Source organism: Corvus brachyrhynchos, unplaced genomic scaffold (genome assembly GCF_000691975.1).
Source record: "Corvus brachyrhynchos isolate BGI_N302 unplaced genomic scaffold, ASM69197v1 scaffold28, whole genome shotgun sequence".
Taxonomy (NCBI): Eukaryota; Metazoa; Chordata; class Aves; order Passeriformes; family Corvidae; genus Corvus; species Corvus brachyrhynchos.
In genome coordinates, this window is record NW_008246058.1 from 5,708,456 (window position 1) to 5,727,708 (window position 19,253).

The window sequence follows — 19,253 nt, forward strand, 5'->3', positions numbered from 1 at the left end:
CTGCTGAGTCACTGGCTCCTGCTGTGTCTCTGAGTCACCTGCTGGTGCCACAGATCCCTGGGCCCTTTGCTGTGCAAAGGGTCAGTGCCAGTTCTCAGCGTCTTGCCTTAGGCTCCTGCCACCCAGAGCTCAATGTGCAGCTCTCACTGCATCTGCTCACTGAGCTACCTGCACTGAATGTATTCCTGAACACTTGGAAAAGACAAATACTATTGGTGATATGTGGCATGAAACATGACAAGTAAATTCCCTTTTAGAGATTAGGGAATGTGAATCCAATTCTATCAACAAATCAACAGTTTAAGAAGGGAAAAGAGATTACCTTTTAGGCTATTTACTTACTTTAGCTTTTGAACTGTCTCTCGTTCTGTTTGTGCAAAGTTGTGATGTTTTCTTATTCTCTGAATATTCCAGCTGCCATCTTCAGTCTGCCATCCTTGTCAGACCCTATAGACTGACACACAGCCATCTCCTTCCTGCCAGTTCAGTCTCCACTTTACCTGCCAAGGTAAAGCTGATTTTGTCACCCCTAGAGCCTAGATGAGGAGTGTCTTTTCTCCTCTACACTCCTGTGGAGAGCAAAGAGTTCACTTGAGTCAGGGTTAGCTACAACAGTTAAGACCAATGTATTATTCAATCTTGCTTTGCAAACTGTTTCCTGAAATGGGAGATGCTGATCCTCATCCCTGTGGTGCAGTGCTACTGAACCCCACCATCTATGCCTGATTCAGAATGAATAACCAGCAGAATCTGCTTAGGGCTTCCCACCAGTCTGACAGCGAGTGTGCATGGGAGAAGCTCAGCATGGGTTTCAGGAGGCAGCTGTGCCCATCTCAAGTCCCTCAGCAGCTCACAGATGTGACCCTTCTTGGAACCTCAAGAGCTGCAACAGTAGAAGCAGCGAGAGTGTACAGCCCTGGCTGCTGGGGAGAGGGGCAGCTCTTTGGGTTACAGGAAGCTGTTATATTGGCTGTTTTTGCTAATCTAAACATTGCATTTCCTGCTCACACAACTGCTAGCAGTCACTAAATGGTCTGCATCAATTCTTCCATCTCCCTTACCTCCTAGTTCCTCTCCCAGAGATCACAGTTATTACTGGTAGGGAATGTTGCCAGAAGATATACTTGGTAGAATGAGTATTTCTAATTCTGCCAATGTGTAGGAATTAATGTTGTGATGATGCATCAAGCTGCACTTTTGGGGTTAAATGTGTCTTTGACATGTATATCTAAAAACAGAAAACCTTCAGCACCGAACAAGGTAGAGTTACTGCATATCTTGAGGCCTTTTTCTATCTTTAACGTAGAAAATCTCATAAGTGGGTATAATGTTCTGCCAGTTTTCCTTTTTTCTCTGATGTCTGTAAGTGCATCCATCAACTACTGATGACTTTACTGACCTAGACACTCTACTTTTTTTTCCCTTTTTTTCCTTGCTTTAAACAAAAGCATGACAATAGAGTCTGTACCTAATGGTTTTAGAACTGTTATTAATCCATCTTTCATTCAAGGCTGATTGCTTTCAATCTTAGCAGTATGCTTTAGATTGTGAAAGATGTTGTGAATGTATTTTCTTTATTAAAGGGTAGATGTGACTGAACTTCAGCACATCTATGCTGAAAATACACTCTTTTATCTAAATAAAGCTTGTGATAGGTTTGAAGATGTATTTTTAAATAATCAATATTCTTATTGAGTAAATAGAAAAGCTTTTTCTGGAGGTAAAGGCTATCACAATAATATGTTCTCCTTCAGATGTAAGACTGTCTCAAACTTACTTCTCTTTTAGTAAGAATTTTTGCATTTTTTTTAGGTTTGAGGAAGAGCAAATAGCTTAATTGTCAAGATTTCAGCCTTAGGTGGTAATGTGTGAAGTTGATGGGGAAAACTGAGATTGTTCTTCAGTGTACTAAGCTTTCTTGAAGCCTTAATTGTTGACTGTAGAAGAAGAATTTGAAGTGCTTGTTAAGGTTCATGCTTATTTAACTGTCACCATGGATTTCTTTTTCTGTAGGGAAGGCTACTTTGTGGCTTGCAAACTGTAGTTAATTGTCCATGGTGACTGGTAGCAGATTATTTTGGAAAAGTTTTTTTCCTGAATAATTACCAGCTTTGCTTTTCCTAGCCACTGTTTCATGTTCCCTTACTCTCTGTTGAAGGTCTTAGTTTTTAAAGAGTATTTTTTAGGGGGAGAAAAAAATAAAGAACAGTGCCAAATAAAATGCTTACATCAGGGAAGTGTTCAGCATGTTGATTAAACTGTCAAATTCAGATGAAATTCAATTAGTTGCATGTGTCCATTTTATGTACTGTGCCTGCTGCCTTTTGCTGGGAAGAAAACAGTGTAAGATACTACCTTTCTGTTTGGCTTTGGTTTTTTTCGTTTTGGTTTGGTTTTTTTCCTGTTGACCTTTTATTCCCTGCTCTGATTTCCAGATTCCAAAGGACACAAGAATGCTGATATAAGCCAAAAAGAAGTATAATTGGAAAGGAATTTGTCTTAGCTTTTCATTCAAAAAAGAATACTGTACTGTGTAGTCAGGTTATGTGAGCAGGGCTGACGTTTGGGGGAAAAAAGCCCACACCACAGTGCATGCTAATATTGTGCTCTACGATATTTTGTGCAAAATGTAAGTGATTTCTAAAACCACAAAATAAACTGAACAGATGAAATTGAATTTGAAAATTAAGCTAGCTTCTCTATGCGAGGCACAGTGATGACAAATAAAACTGGGTCATTGTTGATGAAATTCTTATTTAACTCTTTTCTGCATGTTCATCGTCTTCTTCCTCTCAGACCCCTCTCCCATGGTTTGGTTTTTGTTCTGGATTTGTGGATTGTTGTGTTGTCATGTTCATATCTTCCTGGAGTTTGTTTTGTTTTGTTTTGTTTTGTTTTAACAAACCTGCTTCCCTTCAGGATCTTACAAAGACTTCTACAAGACTGGAGAGGAGACAGGATGCAATGGAAGTGGGTCCTAGCTGAACTAAGCTGATGATGCAGCACTGCATTTAGTGCAGTAGCACGTTTCAGTCCCCAGCCCCTACTTGCTCTCATTTTATTGAATTGGCAGCTCAGCTCTGACTTCAGTGAGTTGATCATTTTGTCATCCCACCTGAATTACCTCACTTTGGCTTTTATTAGCAATAGAGTACTCTGTACTGGTGGATCGAGAGCAACCAGTGAGAGCTGTCCCCTTTGGCAACATTTCCTTGTTAATTTGGCTTATTTTAATCACTTTGCCATGCTGGCAGTAGTTATGGAGAGTACTGCTTTGCTGCTTTTGCTGCTGAGAGGAAACTCTGTGGAAGTGCAATCTAAATAGGGCTAGTGGGTGACTGAATCAGATTGGGAGGAGGAACAGGGGATATCAATCTAAGAGTAGTAATGTTAATAACCAAATGTATTTTGATTTTACACCATATAACCATCTTTACCAAATGCTTCAGTTTTTCCTAATGCAGAAGAGATGAGAATTGGATGATCTTACAGTGAAACGTTGCAAGTATTCTTTATTCGGAGAAATGTAGCACCCCTGTGCATCCAGTGTTACAATTATGTAAACAATATAATGGGAAACAGTGAAATTATCCGTCTCATACACTTCAATATATGATGGAGCTCAAGGTATGAAAAGAAAAAGCCAAGGAAAGCATAGTCTGCCTGCAGGGATAGTGGCTGCTCAATGGAGATTGGACAAGGTAGCAGGTTATGTGCAGCAAGAGGGAATTTGACTGCAGAGGATGAAATATAGTGCAAAGGAAGAATAATTTCTAGGACAAGTGTGAATATCCCATTGTATTTATAAATCTTAGAACTGAGGAGGAGGTAAAAACAGGAAATTGTTGCTGCTGCATGCAAATACATAAGAAGACTAAAGCTGCCGTGCTGACAAGCAAGTAGGACTATGAAACAAGGCAGAAGTTGAAACTATCCTACCTATTAGAAAGTTCCTGTCATAGTTTTGTTAATTGTTATTAATCTGCCACATATATAAGCAGATTGACTGCAGCCTCTCCCTTAGCAAAGCTCCTATCAGTTGTTTTAATCTTGGTCTGAATAGATTGACAAGGATTATTGTGTAAGAACAGTAAATTGAGTTTCATTGACCTTTGGAATCAGCATGAAATATAAGAATGTCAGTGGTGAGCTTGAGGTCTGTTATTGAATATTTCTTCTCTATTTTCGCTTTTGAAATTAATTATCACAGGTGGCTTTTATGATTATTAGTGAAAGTCTTTAAGACCAGTGAATTTTGTTAGAAAAGTTATTCTGAATTTGTTAGAAAAGTTATTCTGATTTCCTGTTTTTATTCCCTTGAAGCATATATATATATATAAAGGATTTAGCTCTTACAGTGTTGTAACGCAAATCTTACATGGTAAGTAATTGTGATAGTGCTAACAAGTACTTTCAAATGTGCCAGAGTACTTCAGAGCATCTTTACTGTGTATTATGCCTGTGTTTAGAAGTGATCAAGATGTTAGATAACATTCTAGAGGTTATTTGTGATAATACTAGCCAAGAGAATTTGTGGATATTGATAATATTTTCTTGTCTGTCAAAAAGCAGCCTTTTCTTTTGTGCATCTGCTAATAATTTTGTGTAGAAAAATAATAAAACGTTATAGTTCTGTGTTCAAAGACATAAAACAGCAGCAGGATAAAAGTGAGGAAGAAACCTCGATCTCCATGTCATCTTCTCCATGACAACATGGAAGAATATTTCATTGCATGAAGTAAACCTTCAAAGGAGGTGATTGCTTCTCATCTAGGGACAGTTCAGAAGATTTTCACTTAAGTGGAAAACCCTTGTTGCCTAAGGAGGTTTTGGAAATGTCCTCATAAACAGCTGGTAATAACAGTAAGGTGGTGGTATAGCAGCTGTGTACAAGATGTAATCATCTCCATGTGGGATGAGTCAGTCACAAAGTGAAATGGGAAAGAAATGGGAAGGTGGAAGGGTTGACTGTGCTACTGTATCTTGGAGCAGTTGGGCTCTGGTGATCCACAAGCAGGAGAACAGCCTAAATGTAATAGATGAGATAGGGCAGGTGAGAAAGAAAATGTGAAAAGTACTACACACCTCTTAGAGAAAGCTGCATTCCTTAAAAGCTGGGGCTGTCAAAGTGCTGCCTGTCAGTAGATGGTGCTCTTAATATCAGATACTTACTCATGCTGCCCGTGTTTGGCCGTGTTTTCATGTAAAAGGTCTGGTAACATTCTTTAACAGTACATTTCTCTGAATTCTGATGTCTGGGAGATTAGAAAATGGACTCTTTTGAGGGACTGCCAAAACAAACAAACAAACAAAAAAAAAAGGTTCCTTTGAAACATCCTCCATCCTTGAATTTTTTCAACGACTTTTGCTTGTGTTTGTGTACTGTTTTGAATTTGGACAAATTCAGAAGCTTCCAGCATAAAACCCTTGAACAAACATTGTGGATTGTAGAATATATAGCAGACTAATTTGATTTGGCAAATGACCTGTAAAAAACTGCAATAATGTGGTGTAAAATAAAATTGCAAAGCAGATTTGTCAAGTCATTTGCGATTTTTAAGTTTTCTTTTGCACATTAACTTTGTAGTTTTACCTGCTGTTTCTGGATGGACAGGATAAGTTTATTTCTAAATGTAATGCTTCTTAGAAAGGACTTAAATGAATCAGTGCAACTGTGATTTTTACCTGGAGTCACTTATGCATCAGTAATTGGAGGGATATAAAAACCTGCATAAAAATGAAGATTTCCTTATTAATGTGATTGGAGTGTTATTGGACCTGTCTGTATATTTTATTACTCAAAAAATATGCCATCTGAAGGAGAAGATGTTAAATGTGTTAATTGTTTAAAAATATCATTTGCCAGAGGCTGCTGTTGAGACAAAAGCCCTGATCTGGGCAGCAGAACAGCATGGCAGACCTAATGGGGAATTTGAGATGTTTGAAGTTACGTGTGTCTTTATGTGGTGGTCTTACAGAATATCAGCTACTTAGCCAAGAGTTAAATTTTGGCTTGTGAGATGAATTTGCCCCTGGAGTGAATCTTGAGAACTGCCTGCTGTTCACTGCCTGAGCTACTGGTCTTTCTGCAAACAGAAACTGAAGGATGAGCATGAATTTTTCATGTAATCTTAAACTGCAATCAAATGGTCCAAGAAAGAGAAGGGAACTTGAGTTTCTTTCAGAAATCTAATTAAAATATTTCCAGTTATTATTCAGGGCCAGTTTGTTTTCACCAGCCATTAATTTAGTTATCCCTTCACAGATTTCTCTCCAGAAAAGATATATATATTGTATGCACTCAACACATTACAGCAGATGAATATCGTTCCTTGTTGGGGCCCTCCTCCCCTGCTGGTCCTGGGAGAGGGGCCCCGGGGGGACAGACACGGGGTTTCCCTGCCCCTGGTCAGCCTCGCTCCCCGTTGGTTGTTTTGTGTTCCCCTGCACGGGCAGGGACCCTCGGGTCCCGGGATTGAGCAGTTCCTCGGCAGAGCCCCGGCCATGCGGCTGGAGAAATAAACATCTCTCTGAAACATCTATCAAGAATCGGTCCATAGATATTTCTTTTCCACGGGCCTTGTTGTCTGATACGTGTGTTGCAGTATCTGCACTGTAACAGTTCCTTACTATGCTTAATTTACCTTCTTCTAGCCCTTCTCTCACATTCATCTCCTTATGACGTAAGTTTCTTATACTGAGGCCAGGTGGGCATAATATTTTTATTGAAAACCTCACATTTCTGTGTTGTCACATCCCACAGGTGCCTTCTCCAGGAAGATGGTGCTGGGACATTTTGGGTTTATTTGGGCTTTATTTTTTAATGATACCTGGAACTGAAGATGCAAATCTTCACTGGAATTCCTGCCCTGCTTAGCCTCCCTGTAGTGCCTGCTGGATGTTCCTGGGAAAGTCCCATTTTCCTATGTGTGCTGGTTTTAATATAGCAAGAAATCAAACTCCGAGTGAGCCATTCTTCATCCAGAAAAGAGGGGCAAAAAAGGAGAGGCTGTGGGTCTCTTATAACAATTTGCTAAAACCCCAAAGCAATGGAATAAGACATGCACAAAAACAACAGTATTAATAGCAAAAGGGCCTGGCCTTCATGGATCTCAGTGTGGGGGATAAAAGGGCATTGTAATGCTTAAGTTCTTTTTATGGATATAGGACTTCATAAAGATGATAAGTGAATACAGGAGTTCGCTTATTAGGGAGAGAAGACTAGTTTCTCAAAAGTAATTAGCAATAAATTACATTGACATCAGAAGTGTTCTGCTTGTTTTGAAAAATAAGTGATGGATCTGTCTTCTAGATAATTTATGTGAGAAATCTATTATGACTTTCTATACACAGGCATTGCAATGCTCTTGCATGAATCAGATGGTTGGGCCAATCTGACTCTTCTATCAATATCTGCCTTTTTTTTCTCCTGCTTTTGCTGGAAGGCATGTCTTATTGGGGAAGCAAGAGATTGACCTGTCAGGTTGGGCTCAGACCTTTTCTTAGTCGTACCTATGTACTACAAAGTTGTTCTCCTCAAAATGTGCTTGGCTTAAGAAAACATAGTTAAGAGTCAACTGGCAAAGATAGCTAGAAAACTTTGATTGCTTCTGGGGGATAAAATGCCTTGGCTGCTGCACCTGCCTTCTGCATATGAATGAGCCTATCCATAAAGACTGAAAGTTGGCATGGAAAGGTTGTGCTACTCCTTACAGTGCAAGCACCTTACAATTGGCACATCTGCTGGAAACAAAGGTGCCAAAAATGTGACTCACTTGGAAGGAGTAACCCTTGTAAGAAAGCAGCTTGTCATTTAATAGGGATTAAGATCCTCTCAGGATGCTGGATGTACATTTGTACAAGGAGAACATCCTTGTACAAATGTACTATTGTTGAGTCACTACTTGCTAAGTAACAGCTTTTATAACTCTTCTCATATAGAAATGCTTCACTGTTTGTGTGTTTAAGATGAAAAAATGAACCTTCCACCTGATACACTGCAGCTATTAAAAAATACCCAGCAAGTACTCAAACCCCAGTGCTGAGTATCTTCTCAACAGAACACTGTAATTATAAATGGAAGAAGTGAGGTGTGGTCTGTGCTGCGCAGATTTATTATACCAGGGCAATTCCATTAGTAAATCCCCAAGATAAAAAAAATAAAAATTGCCAGTATCATTAATGACAACTCCCCAGAGAAAGGTAATACCGCCTTGGCAAAAGCAGTATTATGACATTGATGTGTATTTCTTTAAAAAGCATGTCACCAAAAACCACCTAACCCCCACTGACACTCTAAAGTACATGTTTCTGAGGTAAGGCTTAACCTGTACTTGAACAATCTTTTGATTAGAATACCCTGACCAATTAGAAGCATAGGAATACTTGTTCTGCTACCAGTATTACCTGAAATCTCTGGAAAGACTAGAGTACTGCTCTGTACAACCTTTTTTTTTTTCCCATTAAAGACCTAATTGTATTGTAGTTTAATCCCTAGTAAAGAAAATTAATTTTTATAAGCTTTAGAAAATTCTACTATTAATCTACATATCATAATTTTTACTTGCCACATTTCAGTTCATAGCCATGTTAATATGGATAATGTGAATATGAAGCAAGTCCATTTAAAACTGTCAGGCTCCTGTCTAGTTCTTCTCGTTTCAGGGCAGCTTGTTTTGTGATTTGTACTGCTAACAATTGGTAATTGAGCTGTACTTGAAAGGATACAGTTAAGTGACTGAAGAACTGTAGATAAGGTATCATCAAATACATGTCCTTATGAGTCAGATGCAATCTCATGATTTGGAAAACAAATACAGGCTGACCAGCATCCTTTAACTCTTTTTACTGAATTTGCAAGTGTAAATTCAAGAATTTGTTCTGTCCTTCAGATCTCTACATTTTTAGCTCTTGGTTTTAGCTGCTTATTTTTCTATAAGTAAAGGGCAACAAGATTTTAATGTATTATTTCTAATTTTGTGCAAATTGAACATTTTTCCAGTTCAGTTTGGAGAGTGGATTTTGTTGCTCTACAGGCTGTATTTTAGGTAATAAATTCTTCTGTGTGATCATTGTTAAATAAGTATGTGAGAAATTCCAAGAAAATCAGTGTACCTACTTATATACCTGTTTTGTATTTATTTTAATGGAATTCCTGATAAGCAGTCTTGGTTTAGTTCAACTGTAGATGTTGCTGCCTAAGCTGTAACTTGCAGAGATGCTGGAATTGGTTTAAAAAAAAAGAAGTGGGAATGGAGACTCATTTGTAATTGTCAGTTTTGTAGTACAGGTAGGTTTTGGGTGTGGTTATTTCTTTTAATTTTTATTTTCATCTAGACACGGAGAAAATATTTTTTACAAATACTGAACTTCCTCAGAATTGGAATTTCAGCTGCTGTAACAGTATTTCTGAGTTCAGGAGAATCTGTTAAGAAACAGGGAGCTACATTTCATCACCATCTTAGTTATTAGATATTCCTGTTTGCTTTCCTGTATGTACCTGAATGGATATGAACTTACAGCTTCCACCAAGATGGGGCACTCTCCTGTGGCTGCTCTGTGTCTGAGCAGAATATTCTGTGATGAAAACTTATGCCATGAATCTTCTTCACAGTGGGTGCAGTACTTAGTCCTCGAGACAGGGTAAAAAACAAACTAACCTGCAAGTTGCATGTGCCATGTCAAGGATGAATGTCTCAAATTTTTATTTTTGCTGAGGTGGATGGTTAAGTGCAGTAAAAAATGTGTGCTAGTAGTAAAGCTTACTTAATTACTTGTTGTAAATTACCATTAATCCAGCACCATTAATTAAAATTCATTCTGTTTCTTCTTTGGCTGAAGAGTGGTAGCAAGCAGGATAGAGAAGGGCAAGGAGGAACCTTTTCATAGCTGGACAAGGCAGGTTAGTAGGGCACGTGCTGTGTAAGCAGAAATTGTCTGTTCTCCAGATCTATGCAGGATACAGAGTAGGTTTCTCTTTGTAAAAAAAGAAGGATTTGTATTTACTTGTGAAGACAGTAATCTGTGATATAAGATAGTGGTGGTCAGAGCCAGATTTGGACAGGTTTGAATTGTCTCTGGTAGAGAAGGGGAATCTGAGCCACATCAATAAAGAAATATCAAACAACTGACATACCTTGTGAGGTAGCCACTCTCACCCCAATAGAGCAGCTCTTCCTCTCTGTGTTTTCTCAGCAAATATCCAAAAGCAAATATTTAATTTTTGGACTGGAAGGAATCCATTGCGGTGAGTGAAATGGATCTTAAATTTGGCAAGATTAAAAATACAGTTTCTTTACGTGAAGTGGATTTTAAAACATTATATGCTTTGATTTGGATTTGGAGGTCAAAACCTAAAATTGATGGTGCTCCTGGTCCTACTTGTGATTTTATTTTTGGCCTGTGTGTCCCAGTTGTGGCTTTCAGGATTTTTGATAGCAATTAGAATGATGTTAGGCAAGGCTCTTGACAATTCTGAGGAGTGCTCTGTATTCTCCTTTTTCATTCTGACATTTCAGTTCTTCACAGTTTGCTGATAGTGCCACTGCCATTTATATCGACACCTGCATCTGCCAGTCATGATTCTTGCTTTCAGAGTGGGATATTTCACGGAACGAAAGAACTCTCACGGGAGACATGTCACCTTATTTATCTTTGCTTGTTGTTTGGTTCTGTCTTTATCCTGATCAGGATAAATTTCACATGAATCTCATTATATTTTATAATTTGTTTCTCCTCCCCTCCTACCCCCCCTTGCACTCTGTTTGTAACACACCTGTACCTGTGGCACTGGTACAGAAGGTGCTGGATTGGGTCAGTCCTGGTGTTGCTTGAAGGCCAGGTAAAGCATCTATCTTTGTTTAGTCTTTGAACAAGTGGTGGTGCTACACTGATTTGGGACCCTGGGGTAGAAGTTTTTGCTTAGGCAGAGCTGCCTTTAAACACTGCCAGAACATTGTCTTGGCAGGGACAGCCCTTTATAGTCCACTGGAGGCAACGAAAAGCAACCGGTGACTGACTTGGACCTCGGTGGTGTGAAAAGATGAAGAGACTCAGGGAGGGACAGGAGGCAGTGAACCTCTGCTGCTAATGTAGGAGGGAGGCCCTGTAGCAGGAGCATTTGTTCCTCTCCTTTTCCTCCAGGAAGAGGAAGGATAGGAACAGATAATCTGCTTACCAGGAATTTTTTCACTTCTCTCATACCTCCCATGACTTCCCTGCCTCTCCAGTCTTTGCCCTACCTGGTCCTTTCTGAAGAGGGCTGTCTTAGTCCTGTTCACCGAGTGCTCAGAGGCCTGAGCTGGTGCTGCCTCAGTGTCCTCATCTTCTTCTCCAACTTCCTTCTTTCCCCTCCAATGCCCAAAGACTGTCCCCATCTGTTCAGTGGCTCGATTTCTGATCCATTTCAAGTTTTAAACATTCAATCTTTCATCAGCAATCTTTTTAACATTCAATCTTACAAAAGATAAGCTGTCTTACAGTATTTTCCTTGTTTGTTTTGTAATAAATACTTTTTCTGTGGTTTGTTGTTTCATCTTTTCTTAGTATTAAAATTCTCAACAGCACAGATGGGAACCCAGTACAATGGAGGTTCCAGTGTTTTCATGGCATGTCTCCTCATTACTGTAGTTTTCTTCTGTCTTTGCTGGAAAAATCTATAAGTATAAACTATCTAAGTACCTGAGAAAATTTATTTATAAACAAAAATGTGCCCTTTCCATATTTTTCAATATCTTAAGATAACACATTCACAAGTCTGGTTCTTTTTTTTTTTCCAGAACATGAAGCCACATTTTTGTTAGCCATTGATTCTGATTTCTGTATAAGCAGTTTAATGTTGGAGAAGTAATTTGGAATATATGAGAGATTCTCATTTTCTCATCTTTAGAAATATAACTCAAGCATGTTTTAAAAAAATCATGCTTTTGAAATTCTTACTTGGCATTGCTGCTCCTCCTGCTTCTTGTCATAAAATGATGAAGATGATGCTGTTAGTCTTGTTTCCAGAGCAGCCTGAAAGATTTCATAACTTAGATGGCTCCTGGAGCTGTGTAGTTAAGTTCTCTGCTTTATGTACCTGTGTCAGATACACATAAAATTTTATTTTTCTAATTTTTAAATATATCATTGACCATTTATAGTTTGCTTGCAGAAGGCATTATGTTTTGATTTAAGAAATATTTCATTCTCAACTTGATGTATGAATCAATCCCATTACTTTCTTTCCAGTCTCTTTCTCTGAGCATAGACATGTCAATGGTTTTCTGACCCATTTTAATGTTTCCTGCCCCAGCTGACTCTCTCTTATTCTTGTGACAGCCACCCGACTGCTCTCTCTCTGTCCCTGCTAGGTGGGAATGACCTTACTGTTTCTTTTCTTTGCTCTTCTCATATTGCCCCTTGCAACTATGAGCCCCCTTTTCCCTTAAACTGCCTATCTGGGTTAACATAATGGTTCCATATTGAGTAGTTGTACCCACCTCTACTCCATTAGAAGATTTCTTTGTGTCTGAAGCACAGCTGAAAGAAGCCACACTGCTGGTCTAATAAATGGTGGAGCTTCTCCTTGTAGCCTTGCCTTGCTTGTGTTCAGTCCTGTTTTCAGCTGGAATAGACCTGGTTTTCTTCTTAGTCACTGGTACAGTGCTGTATTTTGGGTTCAGTAAGAGGATAATGTTGGTAACACATGGATGTTTTGGTTGTTGCTAAGCTGTGCTTGCCCTGAATCAAGGACTTTTCAGTGTCTCATGCTTTGCCTATGAGAAGCTGTACCAGAGCTGGGAGGGAGCATGGCCAGGACATGACCTGAACTGACCAAAGGGATATTCCATACTACAGGATGTCACTTTTAGTATGAAAACTCGGGTGGGTGTTGGCCAGTGTGCTGGTCTCACTTGGGGTAGAGTTAATTTTTGTCACAGTGGCTAGTACAGGGCTATGTTTTGGATTTGTGCTGAACACAGGGTTGATTGATACAGAGATGTTTTTGTTACTGCTGAGCAGGGCTTGCACAGAGCCAAGGCCTTTTCTGCTTTTCATACGACCACACTGGTGAGGAAATTGGGGCTGCCTGGGAGGCTGGGAGGAGACACAGCCAGGACAGGTGACCCAAACTGACCTAAGGGAAATTCCAGACCATATGACATCACGGTCAGGATATAAAGTGGGGGGAAGAAGGGACCAAGGAGGATGTTTGGAGTCATGGTGTTTGTCTTCCCAAGTCACTGTTGCATGTGATGGGGCCCTGCTTTCCTGGAGATGGCTGAACACCTGCCTGCCCGTGGGAAGCAGTGAATTAATTCCTTGTTTTATTTTGCTTGTGTGGCTTTTGCTTTCCCTATTAAACTGTCTTTATCTCAACCCATGAGTGTTCTGGCTTTTACCCTTCTATTCTCTCCCTGACCCTGCTAGCGGGAAAGGGAGGGAGCAGCTGCCTGGGGCTTGGCTGCTGGCTGGGGTTAAAGCACAACAGCCAGAAGGGACCAATACTGGGGATGGGCTGGGTATCGCTGAGCAAGTGGTGAGCAATTGTATTGCACATCACTTTTTCTATGGGGGTTTATTTCTTTCTCCTCTTCCTTTAAATCGCTATTATTATTATTATCATCATCATTATGATCATTGTTGCTATTAACATTAGTGTTACTATATTTTACTTTGTTTCACTTACTAAACTCTTCTTATAATCAGCCCGTGAGTTTAACTTTTTTTATCTGATTCTTCTCCCCATCCCACTGGGGGAGCGAGTGAGCAGCTGTGTGGTATTTACTTGCTGGCAGAATCTAAACCGTGACAGTTCTTTGACCGGCACAGCTGTAATAAAATTGGTTTGGCTTTGTCTTTTTCTAGTTAAACTGAAAACTCCAGAGCAGAGTCTCTGAAGATGTATATTGGAGCAGAATCTGCCTTAATTCTTTCAGCAGTGCCTTTTTTATCCATCTGTTTCATACAAGAAACTGTAGGGCCTGACTTTGGGTAAATTTGAATGTAAATATGCATTGACTATGCATGTATGTCAGGATCAGTATGTTGGCAAACCGGATGTTACAAATAGTATGAGACAGCCTTCTTCTGGCAAACCTGCAGCCCTGTTTGCCTGAGCACCCTCATCTCCACAATCCCTGGATTTTGTAATCTGAGCAGGCTTGTAAATACACAAAATGTTAGAGTTGGACAAGCACTTTTAAATAGCTTATGTCAAAGTATGTAATGTAGTTTAAATGATGAGATTGAGTCCTTCATCACTCAAAAATACAGAAGCCCTTTCTTTCTGGAGTAAAATATGATAAATAAAAACAAAGAAATTCTGGTGAATAAATTGATGTTCAAAGTTGGCAGGCTTGGTAAATTGCACCTGGAAGGCTGAAGAGATAACTTGTCCATCATTAAGAGCAGGGCTTGGTTGCTAATGCTATTCTGAACACTGAAATACACTCTCTAGTAATGCACAGGCTGTAAGTTTGATTTGTTTATTTATTTTATTCTTGAGTTGGTGATGTTGAGTACTATGTTCTCTGCATCATGGAACAAAGTGTGAAATTTTGTCATGTAGTAAATATGTTTGTTTTTTCTTCTCCTTGGGAGTCATTTTATATTTTGAGATATACCTAGCAAAAACTGGAGTTGGGCAATTTAGAAGAAAACATTGTCAGTTTTCACAAAATCCTGAAGAAACAGGTTTTCCTTCACTTTTATTCTCATTAGATCTGTATCTGGCACAAGAGATGGCATAGCATTTGGCAAGATTAAAACTATTAAAGAGTTGCCAGCAAAGGGTGATCCTAGGATGAGTTTATGTCAGGAAAATTAAAAGAAAGGCCAGAACAAAGGTATTTTTTAATACATTCTTTTATTTTAATCAGTTTGGGCCTATTCTTTGACTAAGCTGATAAACAGAAATAAAGTAAAACATAGTATGTTTTTCACCTCTCTAGGTAGTTAATGGCAGGGCTGTCTTTTAGTAGGTATGTTTATGGTAAAGTTAATTTTCTTTGGTTTACTGGAAGGCTTTTTGTATGAGATCTTGCCTTCAGAGCAGGGAAGAAACTAAGAAATGAATTTTGTGGGAGGGAAGGATATTTTTAAGAGCCTTTCATTTGGAGCATCTGGTTAGAAATATTTTGGGTATGATGTTCCAAAAATGAAAGCAAAGACATACTTCTATAGCCATTGCTTTAAACCCCCTTTATTCCTCTAACTCAGGAAGTCCTCATGAATTAGAAAACTAAACCTAACATTTGAAGTTGTCAATGTAAAAATGTCCTCTTTGGACTGCAATTATAAGCTTAAATGTTTCTATCAGAATTCCAAACATTGGACAGTAAGAAGTCAGCATGTATGTTTGCTATGCAGTGATCTGTATATTGCATGGCATAGAAGCTCCATTTGAAACCATCTTTCAGTTCTGTAGGCACAGAGGGATGTGTTAAATTTGTACTGTAATTGTTAATAAACTTGTACTTCAGATATGTAACATGATGGTGCTTAAAGCTTTTAAGAGGACAATAGTTGCTGAACTGAAAAGAGCAGCCTCTTGGTTTAAGCAAACATTGGCACTACTTGTGTACTTTCAGCTAGGAATAAATATATTGTAAGTCTATAGCTAGCTGTATATATCTGTATACAAATATTTTGTCATTTAAGTATTTTTGTGATGTACAAGAAAAACCATTAACTGTTTTTCAAGGCCTGACAGACTTTTCTCTAGTCTTCAAAAATTCCAATGCAATAAAAAAAATCTTTAAGCAGTAACACATATAAAGATAGACAGTGAAGTCTTGAGCCTGTTGTTCAAGGGATTTCTGCAGAATCAGAGAGACTTCTTGTGTCATGTGGATATTTTCACGTTTATTTCTTTGATGTAATTTGAGAAGGACACGCATTTATATATGCATGTAACAAAAAATCATCTAGCTGATTCCATAGTATTGGACTCTTCATTGAAATTCAGTTTTTTCTTTGACTCAAAATAGCAGTAACAAGAAGGGCAGAGAAGTTCAAAGAGGGCCCTTTGATCTTTTGAGTTGCATGAGGAACTGGGAGTTACAGGGCACTTGCTCTCCCTACAGAGGTTGCCCTTTCTCCAGACCTGTGCTGGATCCTGTGTGTGTAGAAGAGGGATGAGCTGCTCAGAAGGGGGGTAGTGGTAGGGCAAGTGCTGCGCTGGGTTTTGTGCACCCTCAACACCTCTGCAAGTTTCTTTTTCTATGGACACCAAGTCTGTCAATTAAGCTTCTGTATCTTGATGGGTAGCAGCAAAGATGAGCCTGATTCTTTGTGGTGGTTTTGTGCATTATTGTGATACCTGTAAATATGGATGATGCCTATTAGTGTGTTTGAAACAGGATTCATGTTTCTGATGAGTGTATTTTTATTCAAATCAAAAAAAGGCTGAGCTAGGGGATGTGCATTGTATTATCTATTCAACCATAATTTTCCTGCTGTTTATTTAACTTCTGCAAGGCAATATAAAAGAGGTAGGGACAACTGGACATGAGAAATTCAAGACACATATGCCTGCTGGATTTTTAGGTCTGCCATATTCCCTGGCCCTAACTTACTATCTTTTCATGACATACTTTATGGACTTAATAGGACATGCAAAACACTGGCTTAAAACTGCTTTGGTCTTTAGGGCTTCTAGTAATGAAAAATTTCAAAGTAACTTCGTAAAGGTCTGTCTGACAAAAGGCATCTGAGTAAGTACTGGGATAAACCCTGGCTAGTGACATTGAGGGAGTCTGCCATGAGCCCAGTGGAGAAGACGGGTTGAGACATTCCCCTTCACCTCAAATTTGTGCAGAGAAACTTCTGTTGAAACTTACACCACCAGGGAGCTGGAGGACAGTATTCTGCATGCATAGCATTGAAACAGACACTTGGATTTTATTCCCTAGATTCATTCTTTGGCAAAATATGAAGTAAGTGTATACACTGATGTTCACACCCACTTATATCAGCAGTGTCCAGTGTGAAACATTTACTGTTGGTAATAACCGCCCATATGTTTAAAGTTTCCTTAGTCTTCTGGGCAGACTGTGTTGCGAAAAAAAAGATTAAATCACTTTCAATATATTTTTTTGGTTTTTTGCCTACAAGAGGTTTTAAATCCCTGCAGTTCAGGTAGCTTAGAACTCAGCATTCTTATACTATTTTAAAAAGTGTATATGCAAAGGTGGTTTGATTAAATTAAATGTAACTTTATACATACAATAACACAATCAATTTATGAGTATTTTATTAATAAACTGCTAATCTACTATAAAACTGAATTCTAAGGAAAGTATTGAACAGTATTCTTTTTAAAAATTATTTTTCATTTATAAAGGATCAACTTTTTTAAGTCAGAGTCCTACTTATTTCATGTAAAGGCGATTGTAGGAAAGTTAAAGGTGAAAAGGAAGCAAAAACTATAGCTGCTTGTAAACATCATTCAAATTAGGAATTTTGTCAGCTGAAATGCTCAGTATCAATCAATATCACCAGCTCTGCATCCATTGGTGTGTAGTCTCCTTTTCCCAGGCAAAACCAGTCTTCAGGCTTGTTGGCACTAAAGGCCTTTGTTGCAAGATCTTTTGTAATTGTAGTTGAGGACCATGCCTGGCCTGAGGGTACTCCTGGCCTTCCGTGATTATGTCCAAACTGGGACACAAATGTATTATGTCTCTCATGAGTTTGAAGTCTTCCAAGCATGCATCTGTTACCCTCTGTCTGTAGTCAGTTGGTCACTCCTAAAACGAATTATTCAAGTGCAGTATGGTTCTGTGATGCAGGGAATATGCATACCATTGATGGAAAATAATGTTAGAGAACCTTTCACTGTGTGTGATTCCCGTGTGATATATTTGAACAGTGGGGCATGTGTATGTAATGTGCTGGCTATTACTGGACATCTGTCAAAGCAGCTCCTGTTTTGCATTTAGTATTTTAATATCATATATAGATGTCACGGATTAGTATTTCTGAAATTTGTGTGCAGACTAAACATCATTTCTGTTCTTCATTCTGCGTTCCTAGTCTGGGACTGTGAAGCTGACCAAGCCTGTGGCGTTATGGACCCAGCAGGATGTCTGCAAATGGCTGAAGAAACATTGCCCTAATCAGTATCAAATCTACAGTGAGTCATTCAAACAACATGACATAACTGGTAAAGTATGCACTATCAGAAATATTTTACTTACTTAAAATGTGGTGAATTGTTTTACTTTGCTGTTAATAGACTGTGACTGTGCACTGAGGGCTTTTTCTTGATTGTATAACTAGAGAGTTGCAAGGTTTAGAGCAGAGGGAGTATTTCAGCTTTCATGGGATGTGGTAAGTGATAACCTCATTTCTTTAAAAGACGATTTCAGATAGTTCAAGGTCACTATAAAAAGGAAAGAACCTAGTCTGTATGTACGTAAAGGCCTTAGCCTATTCATTCCAAATAAAAAAACCCAAAACCCAACCAATTAAGAAACATCCTATGAGGAAAATGTAATTTATGTAAATTTTCTTTTTCATTGAGGTGTTTGACCTTGAATTCATATTCTTTTTTTGTGCCTCTCCCCACTCTTTTTTTTTTTTTAAATAATCTTAGTGTCCTTAACATGTAGGATGGGAAGTGATCCCAACTGAGTCCCTCCCTTAGCCTGAAGCAGGATCAGTACAGCGAGTTCATTTCTGATGGATGTTTGTCTAACTTTATTCTGGAAAACTTGCAATGTAGCCGATTTTTGCATCTCTCTATTCCAGTATTTTATGGTTCTTAAAGTTGGTATTTTCCTAGGATCAATCTAAACTATTATTTCCAGCCAACCAAACTGGTTTCTGTCCCAAATGTGGCTTGAGTACAACCAACCACTCTTTCTTACAGTCTTTCCTTAACTGTGTAGGGTGCTTCTCAGTTGCACATACTTTCCTTGCCTCGTCTAAAAAATACTTGTTCTATCATGGTTACTCCCCAAATACACACAGAACCTCCAAACCTTCAAATCTGGGTCTCTTTTCTTAAAAGAATATATTGAAAGCAAAATGGTATTGTTTTCTTATTTACTTTAGAAGTTGATATTGATTCTGTTGATTTGTGTGACTTGTTAACTCCTACTCAGTTTGCTGTAGTTGTCTTTTGGCTGATCACTTTGAATTGACATGAGTTTAGCAAATATAACTTGGGAGTTAAATAGCATTTTTGCTCATATACCAAACAGTAATTAATCTGTAAAAAGTTTAATATGGAACACTGATTTGTACTCTGCAGTGGTTTACAAAACTGG

The 19,253-nt window shown here is 38.7% G+C and overlaps 1 protein-coding gene across 1 annotated transcript in view; it reads left to right on the top strand.

Annotated features, from left to right (window-relative positions):
• Positions 1–19,253, top strand: part of SAMD12 (sterile alpha motif domain containing 12) — a 163,170-nt gene that overhangs the window by 15,588 nt on the left and 128,329 nt on the right. The window contains exon 4 of the mRNA XM_017746054.1: positions 18,016–18,145. Coding sequence (XP_017601543.1) covers positions 18,016–18,145 — 130 coding nt within the window. The remainder of the gene's footprint in view (positions 1–18,015; positions 18,146–19,253) is intronic.